Raw genomic sequence first — 24,191 nt, 5'->3', positions numbered from 1 at the left:
GGGAAGGGGGCGGGGGGGGGAGGTCAGCGGACTTGGAGTCCAGGCCCTTCTTCCTCCTGTTCCTTGTGTGTGTGTGTGTGTGTGTGTGGAGGGGGGCGGGGTCTGTCGCCTTGCTTCCGGCCCTAAGTCTCCTTCCCAGAGATCAGGTGGTACTTGTGTCCTCCCCGTTTCCAATTCCCTCCAGTCCAGCGTTCTCTCCCAGACCCCACCTTGAGGAGGTGATGGTTCTGAGGAGGGGTCGGGCCTCCTGGCCTTGCCGCGTGGCAGGAGTCCTTGTGGACACGTGGGAAACCTTAGTTTCCCCGTCTGTCAAAGGGAGACCTCCCCAGGCGCACTTCCCCTCCATGTGGGCTGTTGAGCGGCAGGATAAAGAGATGTGAAGGGTGCTTGAGGCTCCCATGACTTGACTGTTGTCTGGGACCCTGGCCGGAGGGCCCCCAGGGGTCTTTTTTCTTGTCTCAGGTCTTTTTTTTTTTTTTTTAGAATGTCATTTCCTTCTCCGGAGCATATGAGTCAATGGGACAGTACAGGGAGATTATTCTGTTTTGAGGAAAAAAGCAGTAATTTAAGTGCAGTATGTACAAGTGAGCACAGTGGGATGCAAAGAACATCGAGCTGGGAACCAGGACTCCTGGGCTCCAGCCCTGCTTGGTCACGGACAGTGGTGTGGCCTTAGGCTAATTATGCTGTGTTTCTGGGACTCCGTTTCCTCAACTGTAAAGAGAGAACTGCACTAATGTCCTCTAAGTTCCCTCCAGACTCCAGGGTTCTGTGGGTCTGGGAGGTCAGTGGGGCCCGGGGCTGTGGAACCAGAGCACTGGCAGATTTCCTGTGCCCCCGCTGGAGTGCTTTGTCCATGTAGCAAATATGGGGACGGGCGATGGGAGTGATAAGGTGGATCTAAGAAAAGGTGGGAGGACTGAGGAAAAGCCAAGGCACCCAGAGCCTCTGCTAGAATCCCGCCCGCCCCGGCCCCCAGCTCAGAGCCAGGGCGCCCTGCAGTTCTGTCTCCTTCCTGTAGCCAGGACTCCAATTCCAGGCCCTGTCGGGGCCATCCCAAGTACCACTTCTGTGCACGTTCTCTCATACACACACACACACACCTTGCAGATGGGTCTCAAGGGTCTGCTCCCTGCTGCACTTTACGCAACCCCTTGCACAGCTGCTGGTGAGCCCCATCTCCAAGCTGACTGACCCGGCCCACGTTATTACCTTGCCTTCTGCAAGGGGAAGTGCCTCAGGCTGCAATCTGCTGTCTACAGACTTGAACGTGCATTTTGCCCAGCGCTCTGGGATGGGGCGTTGACTGTCCTTGGATGGAGAGCTGTGGCCCGCATCTCCCCACGCTCCGCACGGCTAACTCCTGACCTCGGCAGCCCGCTTCCGCTCTCCGGGCCTCCAAGAAAGGTGGTGACCAGATCCATTTCCTCCCTACCTCATAGGAAGGCGTACATTATATCAGATGTGCCCAGCAGTGGCTTGAACTTTTGCAGGCAGATACTTGGTTTATAGCCATGAAGATGGGCTTTCACCAGAGAAGGAAATCTCAGGCTGCTGGGTCTGGTGGACTCCTTGGCATGCTGGTCCAGAAAGCGTGATGTTCACTGTGAAGGTGGCCACTGTATCCAGCAGGTGATGAAGCTGACACCACCACCAGAACCAAGAACCAGAATCTGTTCCAAAGAGCAAACTCAACCCCTCAGACACAGAAGCAAGAGCAAGAGGGAGTGGTCCTGCCCTCACCCTGCTCCAGACACACAGTTCCCTAAGGCCAAGGCACTGAACGAAGAAACAGGGGCGTTAACCCTCTACCCTCTCAGTGCGCGCTGCGCTGGCTGCTGTGGCCAGTCCTGCCTGGGATCAGAACCACAGACCGTGAAGACTTAAAAGTAACCTTGGCTGTTCACAGGGGAGCCCAGAAGGTCAGGACCGTCCACCAGGAGGGTGCAGTATGGGGGCTACCCTGGACTTATTATACTGAGGAAGAAATTTAAAAATCCAAGAGCCCCCAAACTGGGCAGTCCAGGCTCTGGCAGAAACCTCAGGCTCTAGAGCTCAGGGGTTTCCTAGCGTGTGACTCTCCTGTCTCCCTCCCCTTGGGCAGCCTTCCCTTTTCCCTCTGCCCATCCCTGAGTTCCACCCAAGAGGTGGGAGGCAGGCTGGAGGGGGAGATGGCAGGACCCAGAGATCCTCAGGACTCTCCCAGCCTTCGTTGCCATGGCAACGCTGCTATTTTTATCCCATTGTTCATGCTGCTCAAAGCTCTGACTCTCTGTTCCAGAGAGAGGCCAGGCCGGCTTCTGCCCTCATCCTTCACTGCAGCACCTTCTCCCAGAGGCCTGACAGGGGAAAGCGGAATGGCGGGAACAAAAGCCCGCTGGGCCACCCTCAGCCAGGGGGACTGCCTGACAGCAGTTTTCCTCTGCACCCGCGAGCCTTTGTTTTCTGGCTGGCTTACGCACTCAGTTTTATGTTTTCAGTGAGATCAAAACTCCCCATGGTCTCCCTGAGAGGCTGCTCCAGAGAAAAAGGAAGAGCTGCTGCTTGCAATGAGTTTTTCCCACACACTGGGGTTGCTGCCCTTCTTGGGAAAACCAGAGCTGGTTCTGAAGAATGTCCTGTTGGTACAAGCCAACCCCTGTCCCCCTGAAAGGGGCTGGAGAGCTAAGTTTGGTTAGTTAGCAATCAGATGTACTGGACATCACTAGGGAACCTAACGGTTCCTCCCTTTCCTCTGCCCCTCCACCAAAGAACTGGGCCAACTGGGCATCATACCTTTGTCCAGTCTTCATGCCCAAAGGCTGTTAGCATGTATTCTCTAGTCTGGGTTTGTCGCCTTCCCTCCCTCTAACCCCTCAACAGCTGTCTCTCTCCAGAGGCTTGAAGTCTTAAACTTGTTGATGATGCTCTTGAAGGCTGGGTTTAATGAAAAGCTTTTTTAGCCTCTCCTCCCTGGCCCAGCCTCTGGTCCTCTCCCTACGCCCCACCCACTCCCGTGGCAAGGTACCCCTGAAAGCCAATGGTGCTAAGCTTCCCCACTGATACGCTTTGAAGGCCAGTGAGATCTGAGCCCTCCAGCTGGGGTAGTTGGGTTCAGAGTGAGCATTTCTTGCATGTCCTTAAGATCATGCTCCTGGAGACAAGTCCCAGGTCTTAACCCAGTAAAGTACAATCGTATTGTGTCATACTCTTGCACTGAGGTGAACTGACTCCCGGATGGCTAATTTTTCTAGGGTGGCTGGGACCCATTCACCTAGCCTCTAATGGGTTTCATTTTGGCTCAAGATGCATGGTTTCCACAATCTATGCACCTGGAGTAAGCACTTTTCTGGTTGCCTCGGAAAAGCATGCCGGCAAATGCTGCTCTGTTAATTGCTGTAATAAACAGACTTTTATTATATCCCTTTGCAGTAAATGAATTATGTTGTCAGGGTAGATGGGGCATCCGTGTTTATTTCACATTGTAATACACTGCAGCAGTAAAAGCTAAGCATTTATTTCCACCAGCTCTGTTGGGGAGAAGGGAGACTGGGAAAAAGAGGAGTATGAACATGAAGTGATGGGGTCCTGGAGGAGGTTTTGGGAGACACACAGAGCCCTGGGCCGTGAACCTCACTTGTGCTATCTAGAAATTGGAGGAAGGCAGCCCTTCTCCCTCCGAGCATCTCAGAGAAACAGTGGGATAAAGCTGGCTGGAGCAGATGACGTGGGGAACAGGAAGAGTGCTTTGGGACTACAGCATGAGCACATGGCTATGAAGATGTTTATATTTTTTACAAGAGAAATAAAGACCTTTAGGTGTACTTCTCGGGACTATTGACAGGACAAATGGGAATTTTCAGACTTACAAGGAGAGAAAGATGCCATAATATTAGGAACAAGAATGATTATATCATACGGTATGTGAATTATATATCAATAAAACTGTCTTTTAAAAGGATTATTATATCATAACTCCACTTTGATTAGAACGCCAGCGATTTCAAATCATCACTGAAGAGGCTCTGAGGAGGCCAGAGAGCTACAGCCATCAGGTCTCACCCAGAGTCACCTCCTGTGACGCCCAAGGTAGCTGGGGCAGGGGGGCACTGAAGTGTCTCAGGCTGCTGCAGCTTGGAGAGCCGACTGAATGCCCTGGGGCGGCCCGCCCCTTCTCCTGGTGCAGCCACCACAGAGCTAGTAACAGGCTCGCAACGGTGGTTGCTGACGGTCTGAGATAAATAAATGCCCCACGCCGCTCAGCCTTCAGGAGTCAGCTGGAGTGTCAGCTTCTGCTGTCAGAATCCCAGTCCTTGCCCCTCGTGTGGGGAAATGTGTGTGGCATACTGCTGTCTATTAATTTGTCCTATCAGACTTGAGTCCTGACTGTGCGAGGCCCTCGGGGAAGAGCCGTAGGAGAAACACGGGGAAATCACACACTGTCTGGGCCCTTGAGGAACTCACAATTTAATAAAACAAAAAGACTTGAAGGATTCAAGATGCAGGGCACAAGCAAAGTGCTTTGAGGCTTCAGGGGCCTGAGAGGGGCCTCCAAACACTCTCTCAACCGTTCAGAGAGTGGGGAGGGATCAGACAAGGCTTCACAGTGGAAATGGACTTCCAGCTGAGATTTGAAAGATGGAGAGGAAGGCATGCTCAAAGCACAGATCCCAGGACCCCTCTCTCTTTGCCAGCATCTAGGACATTTGCAGGAGAAGGCAATGGCACCCCACTCCAGCACTCTTGCCTGGAAAATCCCATGGATGGAAGAGCCTGGTGGGCTGCAGTCCATGGGGTCACTAACAGCCGGACACGACTGAGCGACTTCCCTTTCACTTTTCACTTTCATGCATTGCAGAAGGAAATGGCAACCCACTCCAGTGTTCTTGCCTGGAGAATCCCAGGGACGGGGGAGCCTGGTGGGCTGCCATCTCTGGGGTGGCACCGAGTCGGACACGACTGAAGCAACTTAGCAGCAGCAGCAGCAGCAGCAGGACGTTTGCCCATGGTTATACACACATGCGGTGACTTTGCAAACAAGTGCCATACAGAGCCTCTTCTGTCGCAGGTGGGCCCTGTTGCTCCCAAATTCCTTTCCTTTCCAGGAGTCTGACATTTCTTCCTCTTCAGGCTTTGACTCCCTGAGGCTTGTCCTCCAGGAGGAAGGGGAACCCTGAGCAGTTATCAGGCGTTTGCCCCACAGCATCAGAGAATACACCAGGCTGTCTTCCGGAGCAGGTTTCACTCGGATAGGAGAAAAGCACAGGAGCGTCAGTGGACATCTGGTCCCAGGGTGGCATGGGTTGGTGGTCACGGGGCAGGGGGCACCTGGTGGGGAAGAGGGACGAAGCAAAGGGTGGCTGGGAGCTCTGACAATGAGCTTCCCCCATGGCACGGCTCTGCGCCAAGGTGTGCAGTCTATGCACACTTAAGCTCCGTCACTCTCTAGACCTCCTCCCTCCTTTCCCTTCCCTCTTGTTTTCTCTCTCCAAGTACTTTCCCCCCAGCTTCCTTCCAAAGGATGTCCCATCATGTCCCAGCACACTGCCAGGGTCCAGGAGATTGGGGAGAGAGGCGTGGGTTGCCTGTCCTAAAGCTGCCCTGCCGCAGCTAAGATGCTTGTTGGTGGCCAGGAAGACGCGTAACTTCATCTGTCTGAATTCCGGTTTCCCTCCATCTGTCTGAATTCCAGTTTCCCTCCTTATGAAAGGGTGGATCTCTGCCTCCACTTCCCTTCCTCTCAGCTGGCTATGGGGGCAAGAACATAAGACTTGGGTTCTGATCTCAGTTCTCCTCACTAGCTGTGGCAGCCCAGAGAACTCAGTCACCCCACCCCTCTGTTTTCCATATGTAAAATGCAGATAATAATGCCCACCGCATGTTTTTTGAGGATCAAACAAAAGACAGCATGTGCTAAAATGCTTACTTAGCTCACTGCCTGGCATAAAGCACGAGTTCAATGAGTTAACTGAGAGGGTTAGTTAAGATTGGCAGATTTTGCCCTTATCTCACACATGTACTGCCTTTAGCACAGTGGGGTGGTGTGCTGAAAAGTCAGCCGCGGTTCCTCTGACTTATTCTCTACTTCCCACCCCACCCTCCCCACCTTCCCCTCCCCTCCCCACCTTCCCTTCCCCTCCCCTCCCCCATCCCCCCTCCCTCCAACCCCAGCCTGGGTTCCTCTTTTATTCTGCCCTCCCCGCCTCCCTTTCCCCACCTCTCACCTTCTCCATCCCCTACCCAACCCCAGGCTGAGCAATCGAGGACCAGTCACTCCCTCTGTCGCTTCCTGCCCTCCCCTCCCCCCGCCCAGGGCTGGAGACCGAGGACCGGCGCTCCCCCCGCCGCACTTCGGGGAGCGTCCTGCAGGCGGCGCGCTCCGGTCGCTGGCGCGCCGGTCGAGTTGGGGCTGGGGTAGGGAGCGAAGGGTGAGGGGGAGTGTGCAGGGAAAACAGCCCCACGCGCAGCTCACATATTTACATCCGAACTGTCAAAATAGTTATTTTTAAGTCGAGCTCCGTCTGCTGCGGCTTAAAATCGAGCAGGGCGGGGGCGGGGCGCCTTGCCGGGAGCGCGGGCGGCGGGCGCGCGGAGCGGCTCGGAGCTGGGGCTCCGGGGGGCTGTGTGTACCTGAGCCCGGGCGTGTGGCCGTAGCCTCATCCTCCGGCCGCTTTGCCCCGAGCTTCGACCTTCGGGAGGCGCGGACACCCAAACCGGCCATGCCTGCCTTCCCAGAGCCGACAGGGGTGACCGCGCATCCCCCCGAGCCAGGATGGAGGTCTGTCCTGTGCCCCTGGGAAGGAGAGTGCCCTTGCCCCAGCCCCTGATGACCTCAGTCCCCAACTCAGCAACCGGCATCCCTCCTAGCTGCATCTTGGATCCACCGAGCTATAAAGCAGGACCTCTGGGGCTCCAGATCCAGCTGTCATTTTGAGGACCCCCCCCCCGCCACAACACACACACATACACACGGGCATCCACAGCATAGCCACTCCCGGGAAGGAAGGTGCTGGTCAACGTTTGGACAGGCCTGAAGCTAAGACCCCTTGGATCTGCAAGCAGTGGAGAGAGTGACTTCGCCTTAAATGTCAGCAATGGCAAGAATGAATTTTTTCTAGGCAAAGTGAGGGGCCTGAGGGTTTGACGCTTGTGACGCTTTCTTTCTGGCTCGCTCTCTCAGGGGCAGTGGGATTTGAGACAGACGCTGGCTGGCTCTGCTGCCATCAATATGTGTCCCAGCCCTATCCAACGTCTGCTCTGTAATGAGTGCTGTTTGGGAATGTCACCTCTGCTGATGGGAAGGCGGCCCTGCGCACAGCCGGAGCCGCCTCTCCGTCTTCATTAGGCAGCCCGAAGCCTGGCTGCCCGCCGCCCTCGCTGGGTGACGGATGAGGGCGACGAGGAGTCAGGGCAGCAGCCTCCTGCTGTCCAGGATTCATTCCCAGACGATGACCCCACCGCCGTCACTGCCAACCTCCCTCCCCTGATAGCTGGAAAGAAAGGCCCTTCTAGGACAAGGTGCTGCAAGGACAGAGGATAGCCAGAAATCGGCACCAGAGAGTGGAGTCATTTCCGAGAACAGACACATGCCCTAACCACTGTGGTCTCCTGCCTAGATTGCTCTTTCGGGTCTTTCCCCTCCCCTGCCCAGCTGTCTTCAGAGGCCGCCTTTTATGTCCTTTCTAATCTGTTCATCATGCTCAAGTCACTGGATAAGGGGATCAGATCAGATCAGATCAGATCAGTCGCTCAGTCGTGTCCGACTCTTTGCGACCCCATGAATCGCAGCACGCCAGGCCTCCCTGTCCATCACCAACTCCCGGAGTTCACTCAGACTCACGTCCATCCAGTCAGTGATGCCATCCAGCCATCTCATCCTCTGTCATCCCCTTCTCCTCCTGCCCCCAATCTCTCCCAGCATCAGGGTCTTTTCCAATGAATCAACTCTTCTCATGAGGTGGCCAAAGTACTGGAGTTTCAGCTTTAGCATCATTCCTTCTAAAGAAATCCCAGGGCTGATCTCCTTCAGAATGGACTGATTGGATCTCCTTGCAGTCCAAGGGACTCTCAAGAGTCTTCTCCAACACCACAGTTCAAAAGCATCAATTCTTCGGCGCTCAGCCTTCTTCACAGTCCAACTCACATCCATACATGACCACAGGAAAGACCATAGCCTTGACTAGACAAACCTTTGTTGGCAAAGTAATGTCTCTGCTTTTGAATATGCTATCTAGGTTGGTCATAACTTTCCTTCCAAGGAGTAAGTGTCTTTTAATTTCATGGCTGCAGTCACCATCTGTAGTGATTTTGGATCCCAGAAAAATAAAGTCTGCCACTGTTTCCACTGTTTCTCCATCTATTTCCCATGAAGTGATGGGACCGGATGCCATGATCTTCATTTTCTGAATGTTGAGCTTTAAGCCAACTTTTTCACTCTCACTTTCACTTTCATCAAGAGGCTTTTGAGTTCCTCTTCACTTTCTGCCATAAGGGTGTGTCATCTGCATATCTGAGGTGACTGATATTTCTCCCGGCAATCTTGATTCCAGCTTGTGTTTCTTCCAGTCCAGCGTTTCTCATGATGTACTCTGAATATAAGTTAAATAAACAGGGTGACAATATACAGCCTTGACGTACTCCTTTTCCTATTTGGAACCAGTCTGTTGTTCCATGCCCAGTTCTAACTGTTGCTTCCTGACCTGCATACAAATTTCTCAAGAGGCAGATCAGGTGGTCTGGTATTCCCATCTCTTTCAGAATTTTCCACAGTTCATTGTGATCCACACAGTCAAAGGCTTTGGCATAGTCAATAAAGCAGAAATAGATGTTTTTCTGGAACTCTCTTGCTTTTTCCATGATCCAGTGGATGTTGGCAATTTGATCTTTGGTTCCTCTGCCTTTTCTAAAACCAGCTTGAACATCAGGAAGTTCACGGTTCACATATTGCTGAAGCCTGGCTTGGAGAATTTTGAGCATTACTTTACTAGCGTGTGAGATGAGTGCAATTGTGCGGTAGTTTGAGCATTCTTTGGCATTGCCTTTCTTTGGGATTGGAATGAAAACTGACCGTTTCCAGTCCTGTGGCCACTGCTGAGTTTTCCAAATTTGCTGGCATATTGAGTGCAGCACTTTCACGGATAAGGGTATAACTGTGTTCTAATTCCAGACTTCCCTCCAGCCAGGCCTGTATGTTGCCTCCCAGCAAAATCCTGCTCCCTTTAAATCTCAGCCCTCATCCCTGCCTGAGACAAGGGATGCTGAGATGAGTGAAGCCTTAAGGTGGCATGAGACAGTGACATGGCTTCAGAGGCCCGCTGCTACTGTGATAAAAGCCTCGCCCAGCTGCTGGCCGCCGCACCTGGGGGTTTCGGTGCTCGCCCCTTCCCCAGGCCGTGTCCCATCCCGGCTGTGGCATGGCCTTAGCCTTCTCTGCTGGCCGGGCCAGCTAAGCTGGACTCAGAAGTATCCTTCCGTACTTGTCAGTGGTTGGGGGGTGAAGGCAGGTTGGTCCTACTTTGGAGGGTTGGAGTGGAGGGTATGATCACTCAGAATTGCGTGAGGAACTGTCCCATCCAAAAGCTACACAGATAGTTGATTTCTTGACTGGGTCTAGTGGTGGAAGGGGCTTCACCTTTCCAGGTCATTTTGAAAGGCTGTGAAGGGGCCACCTGGACTTTTTCCATCACTCCTCCATGACCCCGTGATGGGCACCCTTGTTCAAGCCAGAACTGTTCCTTCAACTCAAGCCAGAGTGTCATCTTGACGTCCCCCCACTCTCCACCCCCGCCCCCACATTAAACCCATCACCATGCCTGTGGGCTCTCCTTCCTAAATCTCCCTTGAAACTACCTGCTTCCATCTCTACGGCCAGCAACTTGGTGCAAGCTGTCATCTCGTCTCACCTCGCCCTTGGATCTTGTCTCTACCGCCCTTGCACTGGCGCTTCTCCAGCCGCCCTCGTGGTGCCCCAGCTGCACGTGACCATCCCTGGCCGCCCGTTCTAGCAGTTAGGCCCTCCCCTCCCAAGTCCTTCTCTGTCGCCTGTCAGTCTCATCGTCACACTCTTGAATCCCCTCCTCACTCCATTTGCTTGTTTCTCTGCTTTCCCCTCTAGGGGCACAAGCTCTAGCAGGACAGGAACCCCATCTGCTTTATTTACCCTTAAATCCTCAGCACCAAGAACAGTGCCAGGCATGTGGTGGAAATGTTTGTTGAAGGAATGAATGAATCAGTGAGTGAATAGCTTGCCACCACTTCATGGTAGCCCAGCCCTGCCCCGCTCTTCTCTTTCCGTCACGTTTAGAGGCATCTTCCTCCAACATCGGTGTCACCGAGTCATTCCTCTGCTCAGAGCCCTTTGGTGAGGCAAAACGCTGGCAACTGTTGAAGCAGCATGAAGGGTATGTGTGGATTTTATCATACTTCCACTTTACTTGCTTGTAATTTACTACTGTTTGAGACCGTTTAAAGTAAATTGAATTTGAAAACTGTGGAAGCAAAAAAAAAAAAATTGTAAAACCTTCAGTGGCTCCCACTGTCCTCAGGGTAAAGCCTCGGTGCTCCTCTTTCTCACGCCCTTCACTCTCCAGCCCCTGCCAGGCTTCCGGCCTCACCCTCAGCAGTCACCTCATTGCTTTGCACATTGAGAGGATCCCCGTGAAACAGCCACACTTGTTAGCATCAGGAAGACTCAGAATTCGCTGGAGCAGTTTTCTGTTTTCATTTTACCAGTGTAGAATTGTAGATGTGTGTGTGTGTGTCTGTGTGTGTGGCTGCTGGAAAGTAGGGTCAGCTTAGAGCTTCTCCTGCAAGGACTGTAAAAGGATATTTAGGCCATTAGGGTTTCCATCTCTCTTAGCCTCGTTCTTGGTTCTGTTTTATGCTCCCGCTTTTTTCCTTTGCTTCTACCTTGATTATCTTTCTATGCCTGTCTTCAAACCCTTGCCGATACAGTCTCCTTCAAGCTGTGAGAATTCACCTCTCCTTGGTTTTAGGGGCAGGAATGGATGTCCCACCATGCCCTCTTCATCTTGGTTTGTCTCATCTTTTATTAAATTTGGTCTCTCTTTTGTGAGTTGTTCCTTCCGCTGAACAACACTCTCTCCCTGTGATGTGAGCCCATTCCCTCCAGTGCATTCTCTCTCTCTCAAATGTCCCTTAGAGTAAAAGCAGATCCCTGACTGGCCTTTTTATTTAAATTCATTGTCATCCATAGGCATACAAATCCCCTCCCTCTTGACCCTACCCCCCAGCTCCCGCCCCATCCCACTCTTCTAAGTCGTCACAGAGTGCTAGCTGGAGCGCCCTGTGTCATAGAGCAGATCCCCGCATAGTAACGCCTGTGTTTCTGTGCTGCTCACTCAATTTGTCCCATCCTCCCCTTCCCCCACTGTGTCCACAAGTCTGCCGTCTATGTGGACATTGCCATTGCTGCCCTGCAAATAGGTACATCAGTACCATCTTTCTAGATTCCATATACATGCATTAGTATATGATATTTTTTCTCTTTCTGACTTACTTCACTCTGTATAATAGGCTCTAGGTTCATCCACCTCATTAGAACTGACTCAAACGTGTTCCTGTTTATGATTGAGTAATATTCTGTGGTATATATATACCACAGCTTCTTTATCCAGTCATCTGTCGATGGGCATCTAAGTGGCTTCCATGTCCTAGCTATTGCAAATAGTGCTACCATGAACACTGGGGTTCATGTGTCTTTTTCAACTATGGTTTTCTCAGGGTATATGCCCAGTAGTGGGATTGTTGGGTCATATAGTAGTTTTACTCCTCATTTCTTAAGGAATCTCCATATTGTTCTCCATAGTGGCTGTATCAATTTACACTCCTACCAACAGTGCAAGAGGGTTAAGACTATACTACAAAGCTACAGTCATCAAGACAGTATGGTATGGCACAAAAACAGAAATATAGACCAATGGGACAAAACAGAAAGCCCAGAGAAAACCCACGCACCTATGGGTACCTTGTCTTTGACAAAGGAGGTGAGAATATATAAGGGAGAAAAGACAGACACTTCAATAAGTGGTGCCGGGAAAACTGGACAGCTATGTGTAAAAGAATGAAATTAGAACACTTCCTGACAACACACACACAGACAAACTCAAAATGGATTAGAGACATAAATGTAAGACCAGAAAATATAAAACTTTTAGAGGAAAACATAGGCAGAGTACTCGATGACATAAATCACAGCAAGATCCTCTATGACCCACCCTCTAAAGGAGTGGAAAATAAAACAAAAATAAACAAGTGGGACCTAATTAAAACTTCTGCACAGCAAAGGAAACTGGAAACAAGGTGAAAAGACAGCCCGCAGTGGGAGAAGATAAGAAGTGAAACAACAGATAAAGGATTAATCTCCAAAATATACAAGCAGGTCCTTAAAGGAGGACAAGCTACCTTCAGTTTCCCCTGATTCACAGGGAGAGGTGGGCTGTGACTGTGAGGCTGTGAGGCCGTGAGGCCATGTCCCCGCCCCACCAAGAGCCCTGCAAGAGGCCGCTGCTGCCCCTGCAGAGTAACGGGGCTTCGCTCACAGCTCACACTTCTGAGCCCTTACCATGGGCACTATTGAAAACAGTGCATTAAGCACGTGAAGTGCATTACCTCAGTCCTGCGGCATTCTGCGGAGAAGGTAATTTTATTGCATTTCCATTTCACAGATGTGAAAGCCAAGGCACAGAATCCCAGAGCTTAGAGTAGGTGGCGGGTCCAGGATAGAAGCAGAGGCAGCCTGGCCCGAGTCGGCTCCTGATCGCTCTGCATTTGCCTCTAAGTTCCTCCGGAGGGTCCTGAGCTCCCGGCTGAGACTCTGGCAGTCCGCAGCCTCCCTCCATTGCTTTTGCTACTGTTTATTATCATTTCACGGGGAGACTACGGTGAAGGACCCCACGTCTCCCTCCCCACGGCCACTCTTCCCCTGTGGTTCATCTTGTCCTGCACTGTCAGATTAGTCTTCCTGATAGTCAGGGACCTCCAGGGACAACCCATCATTGTCATCAGAGAGCCCCAGAATGGGAGGCTCCTGGAGGCAGAAGGGACCTGGGGCCCTACACCTTTGTAGGAAATCCTAGGGCTCTTGTTCAACCGTGTCCATCCCTGTGTAAAGCAAATCCTTTGCTGAAGCTGGTCTGCTCTAATCCCCATTCCTACTCTAAGCCTTTGTCCGTAATGTGTCTGTCTTTGCCTGGAAGGTCCAACCTTTTGCTTCTGCCTACCCACACCTTACTTGTTTGGTAGGTTCCAGCAACCCACTCCAGTACTCTTGCCTTGAGAATCTCTTGGACAGAGGAGTCTGGTGGGCTACAGTCCATGGGGTCGTAGAGCTAGACACGACTGAGCGACTCACACACACACACACACACACACACACACAGTCAGAGTTTCACCTTCTCCAGGAAGCTCTCCCTGAACACCTCCCACCCCTAACCAGGGGTGATTTTTTCCCCTCTGCTTCTGAATTTCTGCAACATTTTTGGGTACTATGTTGGTATCCAATTATGAACTTTGACTTCTTACTTTTAATCTTATGTCTTTGGAGTTTGTTTCTTCATGTAGACATAATCTCCTTGAAGACAAAAATCACATTTTGATCTCTTTCTATTGTCCACAGATTATCCAACATTTTTTGTACATTAGTTATGCACAATAAATCTCGTATGCAAGACCTACAGGATACCAGAAAGGGAGTGCTTAAGATAATAATTTGTCAGCATTTAAGGGCTGGTTTGTCTTCATAAGAGAACTAGAGGACAGATTCATTTCGGTTTTAAGAAGCAGCACAGAGAACAGGGTGGATGGGTAGCCTCCTAACTTTGCACAGCAGTGAAATTCTGCCTTTAAAAGCAGTCTTCATAGGAGCCCAACATGCGAAGCTGGCAGAGGCAGACTCGTCCTGACTGCCCTGGAGTGTGGCTGCTCTGTGCTCACCACCCACCTCCGCAGCAGCTTGGAGGGAACCTTGGGGATGGAGCATTGTATCTTGAAAACCACTGGGAACGATCCATCTTGTCTTACTTCACATAAGCAGCATCTACTAACTTGGAGGCTGAAAGAAGAGACTGTATGCACTCGATCTTATTAAAAACATATTTGCTTTGTGTTTATAAAACGGCAATTAAGCAACTTTCTTCTCTTTGTTTCACAGAAATTTGGTTTTGTTTTTTTCCGTTAGCCTTGTTCATGCCTTATTCTCCTGAGGAGAAGATGCTTCTGCCAGAGCCCTCACTGCATTTGGTTAAACAATTGTTCAATCCTCTGTTGTCCCCATTAAAGAGGCAGCTCTTTGAAAGCAGACACTCTGCCTTACCCATCTTCTCATCTTCAGTCTTAGCAGGGTGTTTGGTGTGCAGTAGGTGTTCAGTAACTGATGTCCCAAGGGACCTGAGTCTCTAGCTATGCAGCTCTCTCTCAGTAAGCCAGGCTCAGCTCGTGGCCTCTGTGGCTGATCCACATGGACTGTGGGTGTGGCGTGTCTTTCTCCTGCTTCACAGCCTAAGGCTGAACACCTCCCCTGCCCTCCCCTCCCCTGCTCCCCTCTTCCCCTGCCCGACTGTCACGGGCTCCAGGAATATTAGTTAATTTTAATATTAGCCTAAGAAAGATTAATTAGGAAGGCAAATTTGCTCTTAAAAGTGTAATTAATTCCAAAGCCAAATAGCGGAGAGTTATGGATTATCTGCTTTGCTGCTGCGTTCAAGCAAAGTGAAGAATCAAGAGTTGACTAGGTGAGCAAAGAATAATCATTTAAGTGTCAGTGCTGTGTAGACCAAACTCCAGAAGTAGGCTCATGGCTGAGACAAAAGATTTAGGCTGAAATAGTTCCCGTGCAAGGGAGGCAGAGGAAACCTCCAATCAGACATCCTGTCCAGTCTGTTCCAGCTCCTAAACCATTCGCAAACCACATGTCGTTCTCTCTAGTCCTCCCGCAAACTGGCCTGGTCCAGTCTGAGTCAACTCTTTTCTGGACTATTGTAATAACTTCCCCAAGAGGTCTCCAGACTCTGCCCTACCAACTCATTCTCTACTCAGACTCAAACTGAAATTGTATCAAATGCATAAATGCATTGTCCTCAACCCAGAGTCAAACACAGTCACGCCATGCGCTGCTTCTGAACTTCCAAATGTGCATGGGGTGAAGGGTTAACTCCTTGGCATGGGCCACAGAAGTCTTCATAAGTTGGCCCAACCTGTCCACCAGGCTCATTTCCTTCTTGCTCACCACATCCCAGAATGACGGTCCCCAGTTCTCTTTTTACAGGGCAAACTATGGCTTATTCTAGAAGCCTCAGCCCAAATGAAACTTTCAGCCCTTAGAAACTTCCAATTCTGGGCTCCTGGAGCACTCTGTTAACAGTTTATCTTATTTTCTTGATATTATTTGCTTTCTTTTCTCTTTAAGGGAATGAGCTCCTTAAAAGGACTGTGGGTTTTGCATGTTTGTATTTTCTCTTCTCTGTCTCCCTAATTTAGGCCAAGCATAAAGTCTGTCCCATAGGAGATGACCAATAAATATTTGTTGAAAGAAATTGGTCAGTTCATAATTTCAATAGTGATGCCAACCGGATTAGCTCACTGAAACAAACTTCCTCCTTTGTCCCTCAGTCCATAGTAAGTGCAGCTTGAGATATCTGAGAAAATGCCTCAGTTCTCCACTTCCTTGTACCTGCATAGCTGTGGCTCAGAGGCAGCTGGCTTTAGAAGGAAAATTGGGAGAGAATGGCAAGTGATGCAGACTTCAGCCTGACAGCTGCTGATCCTTGCTTTAGTTGATTTCCCCCTTTGCAAATGGTTATTGGCAATTGAAACTGCATATCTACTCTCTGCTCCCCTATGTAAATTGCATTTACATTTAAATTGTGCATTCTTCCAAAGGATGGGGTTAGTAAATAACATCAGATTAAGCTTGAGGAGAGGAAATTGTGCCCCATGTCAAACCTGAGACTGAAGTGACATCTGGCTTTTAGTATTTCCGTTATTTCAGTTTAATAACAGCATGTGGCATTAAGGGAAAAGAAATTGGATCTACATTTTAATGAAAGGAGGAAGCTCTCAGGGTTTAGATACCTTATCATGTTGAATACCTAGTCGATTGGCAATTAAAACTTGTTTCCCTGGAGAAATGGAATAAAACATCTTTGCAGTCATGGAGAGAATAAAACAAAAAACAAGCTAATGACCGGGACTTCACAGATAAAACCAAGGGAAGTGGGTGATGTAAAAATAAAAATCAAATATTTCAGGAAATCGCAGAGCACAGGAAATTTTAAACAGAATAACACTGAGAATAGAATCATGCATACGCTTCAGACAGAATGGTTTGCGAATAATAGGGGGGTCAACCCAATCATACCATCTGATTAAACTCTTTGTCAGCCTAGCTTGTTTTAAGCTCCAGAGGTCTGACCAAGAAAGTATTTTAGAAATGCTACTTTCTCCCAAGAGTCTGTTTCAGTGGAAGCCGTTCCACCTGCTGGCTGCTTTCTTTGTTTAAAGCAATTCTGGGAAATGTAAATAAAATGCTTGTGCATCCTAATAACCCAAGCCTATCATTTATTTGCTTTGATTTGAAACACATGTGTCAATTTTCAAAGTCTTTGTTTGGTAAACCCAGTGTTCAGATGTTGGCAAATGTTTGCATTGTATGTTTGTTTGGAAACTGATGTTTTATTCACAGACTTGGGAGCCAGAGCCCTTGGAACCGCAGTCTGGGATCCCTCAGTGAGACTCCCTGACCATGCACACAGAGATGTTCAGTCCCTTCCCAGAACCTGCAAAGTGTTGACATGATAGAGTCCCATGGGCAAGTGTAAGTGGGGTGGAGACTTCTAAGAAAGACATTGGTTGTAGAAACTTTCTGCAATAGAGCTCATGAAAAATCAAAACAACAGAAAACGTTTATACACTACTTACTATGTGCCAAGCACTTCATGTGCCAAACACTTCATATGCCAAGCACTCAGTGAATCCACGTAATAGCCCTGTGAGGTAGGTGCCACTGTCATCCGTCTTACAGATGAAGAAAAGGAGACACAGTAAGGTTAGTAACTTAGCCCACCCAGGGGCACTCAGCTGGTAAGACACAGAACTGGAATTTGACTCTAGCCAGGCTGGCTCCACTGTCCTCTTAAGCCCTCCCAGTGATTTCCTCCTATCCCTGGTATTTAATGAAGGCATTGTGTTTTCACAAAGCTATATTTTGTCTTGCATAATTGTTTTTAAAGTCTCAGCAGTATTTTTTGAAATACCCAAGCTAATAGTCTGAGGGTTCTCTCTTAAACAAACTTAAGCAACGACAACAAAAACTAGCTGCTGCAATATGGATAATAAATAATATCTGTGCCAGAGGTCTTTCAGGAGTGTGCGGAGGGTGAAATGAGATGAGATGAGAGTGCTTTGAAAAGGCCAAAACCATCAAAGTTCTGAAACATTGTTTACCAAAATAGTCTTTTTCCTACATGAGCAGTTCCTTAACAAGTTAATATGAGTTCCTTCTACCTTCCCATTTTCCCTAGAGTATATGGCCAAATTATCCGTCTACTACTGTGAGTCTTGATGATGGCCTGGACACTTGAGTCTGTTTGATTTCTCCTTTATCTTCCCAATTCCTGAACACCATTTGGTTTGGTAACAGACCCTTCTCACTTCTATGCATGACAGTCTCTCTGCGTCCCTTGATATTTTACCATGGCACTTGGCCTATGAAGTTGACCAGTGCCCCTTTCTGTTTGAAGTCAGGTTAAATTCATCATCTGACTTTCACATCAGTCTGTTGCCAGGGGGATTTCTGATGTCACATGTCAGTATTATGATTACCATAATACTTAACAGGCAGAAAGGGATTGGTTGCTAGTGGAAATCCTTGGGTGAAACTCACCCAGCTTTAGTAACTACCCAACTGCAGAGACTTTAGACAACCATGTAAACGGGTAAGTGAGTTAATCATTCAACTGGATTCTATTTGAATTTTTCTTCCATATGGGTGTTCCTTTAAGCAATTGTCTGCTGTCACTTGAAATTGATGAGGGCTCTTTTGGAGGTTATTTTTGGGAAGGTGGTGAAATAACAGACAGCTGTTCTTGGGAACAAGTGTCATAGGATCTGCCTAAGCTAGCTTCCAGTTTAAAAAATATCTGAGGTGCATCATCCTTTTCTTTCATAACATTAGGTCATTTACTAGCGGCCCTAAAAGTGTCAATTCAGCTTTCCAAACACATAGGAAAGAAGGAAACTTACATTTACCAAGTACCTACTATGTGCCAGAATGTGACTCTGGTCAAAGTATAGCTTTATTGAACAAATAAAGTTCAAAGTCATTACTTAAAATTGGTTCAGATCCTGATATGCTGAGTAATTGTCTTGAAGTCATTTTCACTGCAATATTAAGAAGACTGGAAACATGATAAAAATGAGGTATAATAAACAAAGATTTGACAAATGCATCTGTCTTTTCAGATTAAGTAGGTAGAAGGTCAGTTTTAGGGGATACAGGGATCAATGAAATAAAACTGATTGAACCTGAGGTTTTGCAGATTTGGAAAGCCATATCAAGAATTGCCTGAATCTATATAAATCAATTTGTGTGCCAGAGAATGAATAGCTGACTTTTTTTCAAATGCCAATTCAGCAATTACAAAGCCTGTTGGCAGCTAATTAAAAACTGCCGTCCGTTATGTTCAGACTTGAATTACAAGTGTGAAAAGACTACTGTCTGCAGTAGCGGAGTGCTCTGCACACTCTGTGCTCTCATCAAAAGGAGGGCAGGGATAAATAACTTTTATTTAACTCACTAAAAAATCTCTCTCAGCTCTTTCATATTTAATTAACTTATCTTCTAAGAGCTTGTGTCTTACTCAGAGCTCCTAAGCAGTGATCGAAATATCTGTTCATTTTGTGTAGAAGATTTTTCTTACATTAGTTGAGTAGAAAAGTTAGAAATAATTGAACCCCAAAGACACTGGGGAAAGTGACACCCTACCAAAGCTTTGCATTGAGGCCACTAAAGCCAGAAGAGATTGATGACAGACAAACAGCAGAAAATGGTGGGTTTTGCTTTATTGATTCTGCACCTCCACAGCTGGGGAGCTGGGGCTGTAAACACTTCTGTGGACTGGTAAAGTTTTAGTTCTCATTCACAAGTCTGGTTTATAACTTAACGTTTTGCTATCTCAAGGATTCCACTGTCAGAAAAGGGACCCAACTTTTGTCACCATGGTGGAAGTGAAGTGTCTAAGTGATGACGAATTACAGAATGAACTCCACAAACTTGGATTTCCACCTGGCCCAATACTACGTACGTATGCGGCAATTATTAGAGGCTACTCAACGATTACTTGTGAGCTAACTCCAAAGGCTGAAAATTATTTGTAATGGAAGAAACATATGCAATAAAAAACTTTAAAATAGAAATAGGAAAAAATTTTAAAACCCAGAAAACCGTATAGAAGGAAGAGACCATAAGTAACCCAGTTCTTACTCACAGATTAGTGAAGAGAAAGTATTGGTATTTTACAATCGTGAGAGTTACTCTTGATTATATCACCCTGGGCTCTTTTTACATTTCTAGAATGTGCCCGTGTTAACTGTTTATGTCCTTGTCCATATTTCCCATAAATAGGATGTACGACTTTGTCAGTCTTGTTCTCCAATGTCCACGACACCTAACTCTGTGGCCAGTCCACAGAAGCCCACCTTAAGTGTTGGTGGAAGGCGAGGAGTGAGTCCAGTAGGTATGGGGTCCACCTTACTGTAAAAGCCACAATTTCCCAATAATGTAAGAATAAAAATCTAAGTTGTGTAATATTTTGAATCACAGACTGACTTAACTGCTCCCCACATTCTTGCTCAGCTTCCACCAGAAAAGTGTATGAGAAGAAGCTAGTGCAATTGTTGGTCTCAACTCCCTGTGCACCACCCAAGAAGAATGGACCCGGAGAACTGAACAGAGCTCAGGACAATGACGACAGTGAAGGTACCATCAGAAGCTGACCTGTAGATAGCAGCTGTGCACTTATTCACGCCTTTACGGTACGGTTTGTGCAGCCTTAAATGCTATGCCAGGTGACCTGTGAAATATCCCTGTGGCCTGTTTGCACACAGAGCCGAAAAATAGGCCCCTGGGCTGCAAAAGGAATCTATTAACGCCACATCTACAGTCATGCCAGTGACTGAGTGGGTGGACTGTTGGAGAAAGGACTGGTCAATTTACACATTCTGTTACTAATCAGAGCCAACTCTGTGTTTGATTTCTAAAACCAGAAGTTCCGACAGGTAATTTCCTAGTCTCCTTTGAGGTCTCAACCTCTGCTTTGCCTCAAGCAATAAATTTGGCAGTTATTTTCTTCAGACTAAATGATGACACGTCCATTCAGACGTATGAACCAAATTGTACCTCCCCAAAGTCCTCCTGTGCCTCCTGCCTTCCTGACTTCATGGGGGTGGACCACAGCTGGTCTCTTCCAGGCCCCAGGGTGGGTAGGGAGTGGTGAACTCTGGGATCCGTGGTTTTTCTTTTCAGGGGCCCCTGCTGTAGGGCTACAGTTCTCCTTCAGGAGTGTCTAGTTTAGGCTCTGAGGGGGTGGGCTTTAAGAGTCCCACAATGCATTCTGAGGCTTTTTTTGTTCAATAGACATTGATTAGAGTCCTATGTGAAGCACAGTAAAATAAAAGGAACTATTATTCGTTGAAGGCCATCGATGCATTTCTGGCCTAGTATACATTATCTCACTTAACCCTCACAATACTTAGGTGAAGCTCAGAGAGGCCAAGTAGCCGGCTTAACATATAGCTCGGAAGTGGCCCCAGAAAATCAGCTCCCGATAGAATGTGCCACGAAGAGCAAGGCCCATCCGTCTTCATTATCACTAAGTGTCCAGGTCCTGGAACAATACTGTGCACACAGCAGGAAGTCACTCTACACTTCTCTCATAATTTCCATTATGAGGATGAACATATGACATTTTTATCCTGTCTGACCTAGAAAAAATGGTAATTTCATATAGTTCAAATTAAGAACTCGACAAATAAATGCCTGGGGCCCCCGAAGAATCCCCTGGAATACCTAGTGTTGGTGGTGCAGACCCTGAGGCTTTCCCTGAGCCCGGCATGACCTCATGGAAATGGCAGCAGAGTTTGGGGACGGACCTCACTGGCCCCTGAGCAGAGTAGTTAGCATGGGGGTCCCTCAGGACAAATGGCTACTGCAGAGTTTTTCTGGAGGTGGGGTGTGTTCAGAGTCTTGATCCAGATTTGGGGCTACCACTGTACCCTGCCAGAGACAAGAGCTGAAGGGACCTGACCAGCCCTCTGATGAAATGCAGGGTGAGCCTAGAAGATTCCAGAGAGGAAGGCTTGTACGCTCACTGCTCATGACTGCCCAGGACTGCAGGTCAGAGCTACACAACCAAGCTGTTGTGTTCTCAAGCCAAGCCATCCTGGTTCTCAGCACGCAGGTTCTCCACAGAGGTGCATTTACGCGAGGTCTAGGAGGGAGGTGGACCTTCGGTTTGCAAGCTCTGCTATTGCTTTACTGTCCACCCAACACTAGCCAACTGCAGGCAATCAGAGTGGAAGCTCTGCTTCAGTCCTGCTCTTGTAAAGCAAAAGTCAATGGCCGGTGGGTAGTACAAGCAGAAAACCTGCTTCTCAAGGCCAGGTCTGAATTAGACGCTTGAATCTGCCCATTGGAGGAGTTTCATAGACCCTGGTGCCGTTAGAATGCAGAGGTTGTCATGGAATTCAGGAGGTCTTGTGGACATTCGGCCTTGGCTGTTTCACAGAAGCACGCAGTCCTGGGGTGGGGTTGTGGTGGAGGGGACAGGGCAGCACCAGACCTGAGGCTGAGCATTAGGTTGTCCAATCAATGAGTGGATTCAGTTTTTCTTGTTCTCACTCACTGTGCTGGCATTCGGTGGATCTAACCTCTTCAGGGGCCTCCCTGGTGGCTCAGAGGGTAAAGCGTCTGCCTGCAGTGCGGGAGACCTGGGTTTGATCCCTGGGTGGGGAAGATCCTCTGGAGAAGGAAACGGCAACCTACTCCAGTACTCTTACCTGGAAAACCCCATGGACAGAGAAGCCTGGTAGGCTACAGTCCATGGAGTCACAAAGAGTCAGACAAGACTGAGCGACTCCACTTTCAGTTTTCACAACCTCTTCAAACGTCCCAAATATTTTTGACTTAGAGGACTCATGTAAAATCCTATGCAAGAAAACCTCAGCTGCAAGTCCAACAGCACACAGTTGCTCCAAGTTGATCAAAACAGTTCTCCACCAACTGAAGCCGAGAGCTGATTAACAACCTCATGGCGGTTTCTGCTCATGGTGGTTCCCCTGATTTTAAAGCCTTTTTAGCACAGGCCAGGCCTTCCCTCCTCTGGGTGCTCCTTTGAATACGGGACAAATTCTGCCCTGTCTTGACAATCAGAGATGCATGAGGCTCACAGCCACTTTGAAAGGGCAATGACGAGACCAAAAACACGCCCAGATGAGCAGCCAGCTCTGGCTCTGCAGCGTGTTCTCTTAGAGGCACACAAAGCTGACTGCAGCCTCCCAGGGAGGAGCCCGCAGCGTGCTTGTGTGTTCCACAAAGGCCAGGGCAGAATCTGCTCTCAGAAGGCGAAATGAATTTTCTCCCCCTCACAAGAATCTTTTGCCCTGTGATTGAGAGGATTCACTCCTGTGATTGGTGTATATTCCCTTTGCTAGCTTGTATGTTCTCATGGCCGATTTTCCTCTTGTTTCCCATCATCCAGAGTTTAATGCCACTATCATTTTGAAACGAAATATCACACCCTCATCAGAAAAAAGCAAGGGACCCAAAAATGTATGTATAATTCTAATGCATGAATACTTTTACACATATATTAAATATGGGAAATAGCACTTTTCATGTGTCTTAGCAAAGGAAATAGCTAGTCCGCTACACTCAGTTATAATGGTAAAATCCTAGTGTTTTAAAAAGCCCCTGTTAATGCAGGTTTCTGTTTTGTGAAAGTATTTCCACATCCCAGCACAGGGCCAGAGTAAGTGTCTCCCGCCCCTCCCTGAATAGCCACCCTCGCCCCCTCCAGCGGTCGTCCCCTGTCTCTCCTCTCGCCTGCGGTCACACGTACACCCACAGTGAGCATGGGGTGAGTGTGAGTTCCCGTGCCCTTCTCTCTGTCTCCCGGACGCCAAGGTCTGCCCTCCACCCTCGTCACCACTGAGACAAGCAGCCGGTTGGTGGGAGTCACAGGTTTGGGCAAGCCCCGCTGGGTTAGCAGCCCCGTCCTTCCACTTGCTGGTTATGCGACTTGAACAGCTCTAGGCCTCCCCGAGTGCAGCTGGATCGCTGTGCCGTGACACAGGGCAACTGGGAAGGGAAGGCTCTCGCCTCGGACCTGGAGCACTGTTAGCCCATGTCGTGAACTCCGGGCCATCAACTCTAGAGCCGCTTTCTCAGCCTTCTGATCACTGTCCCTCCTTGCTGAGATGCCTGTTTGCTTAGATTTTGGCAGCTCCGTGCTCTCTCGGCTCTTGGTTCTGGCCTCTTCCTGTTCCCAGCTGGGTCTTTGTCTGTTGGCCCCTACAGGCGCTGGTGCCCGAGCCTGCCTTCAGCCGCTTCCCCCTCACTCCGCGTCTTTTCCCTTTCTGTCTCTTCCCCTCCGGCCTCTCTCTGGGGTGTCTCTACATGGCCTACACAGAGAACCCTCTCCTAGGCTTGGGTCTGCATATCCAACTGCCTCCTGTCCTGGAGAGCTCCTTCCTTCTTCTCCTCCCTGTCCTTCCTTCCCCATTTCTCACATTCACCCAACAAATGCTTGTAATCATGGACATTTCACAGATTAGATAGATGTGCCTATACTCCCCCGCTTCGGTTATATCCCAGCAGCTCATTCTCACTCACCCCAACCTCCATCTGTGGCCTCTGCTCATTCTGATGGCTTCACTGCCTTCCCACTGTTCCAGCTCAAAACCTCTGAGTTATTGTGGGATATCCACAGTCCTCAGCTTCCTACACATACATCATTGCCAAGTCCTGTGAATTAGAATTATGAGTTTTGTTTTTAATTATCCCTCCTTCTCTCTCCACTGCTGCTATGTTGGTTTGTATTCATCTACTTTTCTTTTTTTTTAAACTTTACAATATTGTATTAGTTTTGCCAAATATCGAAATGAATCCGCCACAGGTATACATGTGTTCCCCATCCTGA

At 48.7% G+C, this 24,191-nt stretch overlaps 1 protein-coding gene across 1 annotated transcript in view; it reads left to right on the top strand.

Annotated features, from left to right (window-relative positions):
* The first annotated feature begins 19,212 nt into the window (after positions 1–19,212).
* Positions 19,213–24,191, top strand: part of LEMD1 (LEM domain containing 1) — a 28,349-nt gene continuing 23,370 nt past the window's right edge. Inside the window, exons 1-3 of the mRNA XM_005909664.2 lie at positions 19,213–19,294; positions 19,850–19,972; positions 22,752–22,822. Of these exons, the coding sequence (XP_005909726.1) occupies positions 19,213–19,294; positions 19,850–19,972; positions 22,752–22,822 (276 nt within the window). The remainder of the gene's footprint in view (positions 19,295–19,849; positions 19,973–22,751; positions 22,823–24,191) is intronic.

This window comes from Bos mutus, chromosome 16 (assembly GCF_027580195.1).
Source record: "Bos mutus isolate GX-2022 chromosome 16, NWIPB_WYAK_1.1, whole genome shotgun sequence".
In the NCBI taxonomy this organism is placed as follows: domain Eukaryota; kingdom Metazoa; phylum Chordata; class Mammalia; order Artiodactyla; family Bovidae; genus Bos; species Bos mutus.
This window is presented reverse-complemented; position numbering and strand designations above follow the sequence as displayed.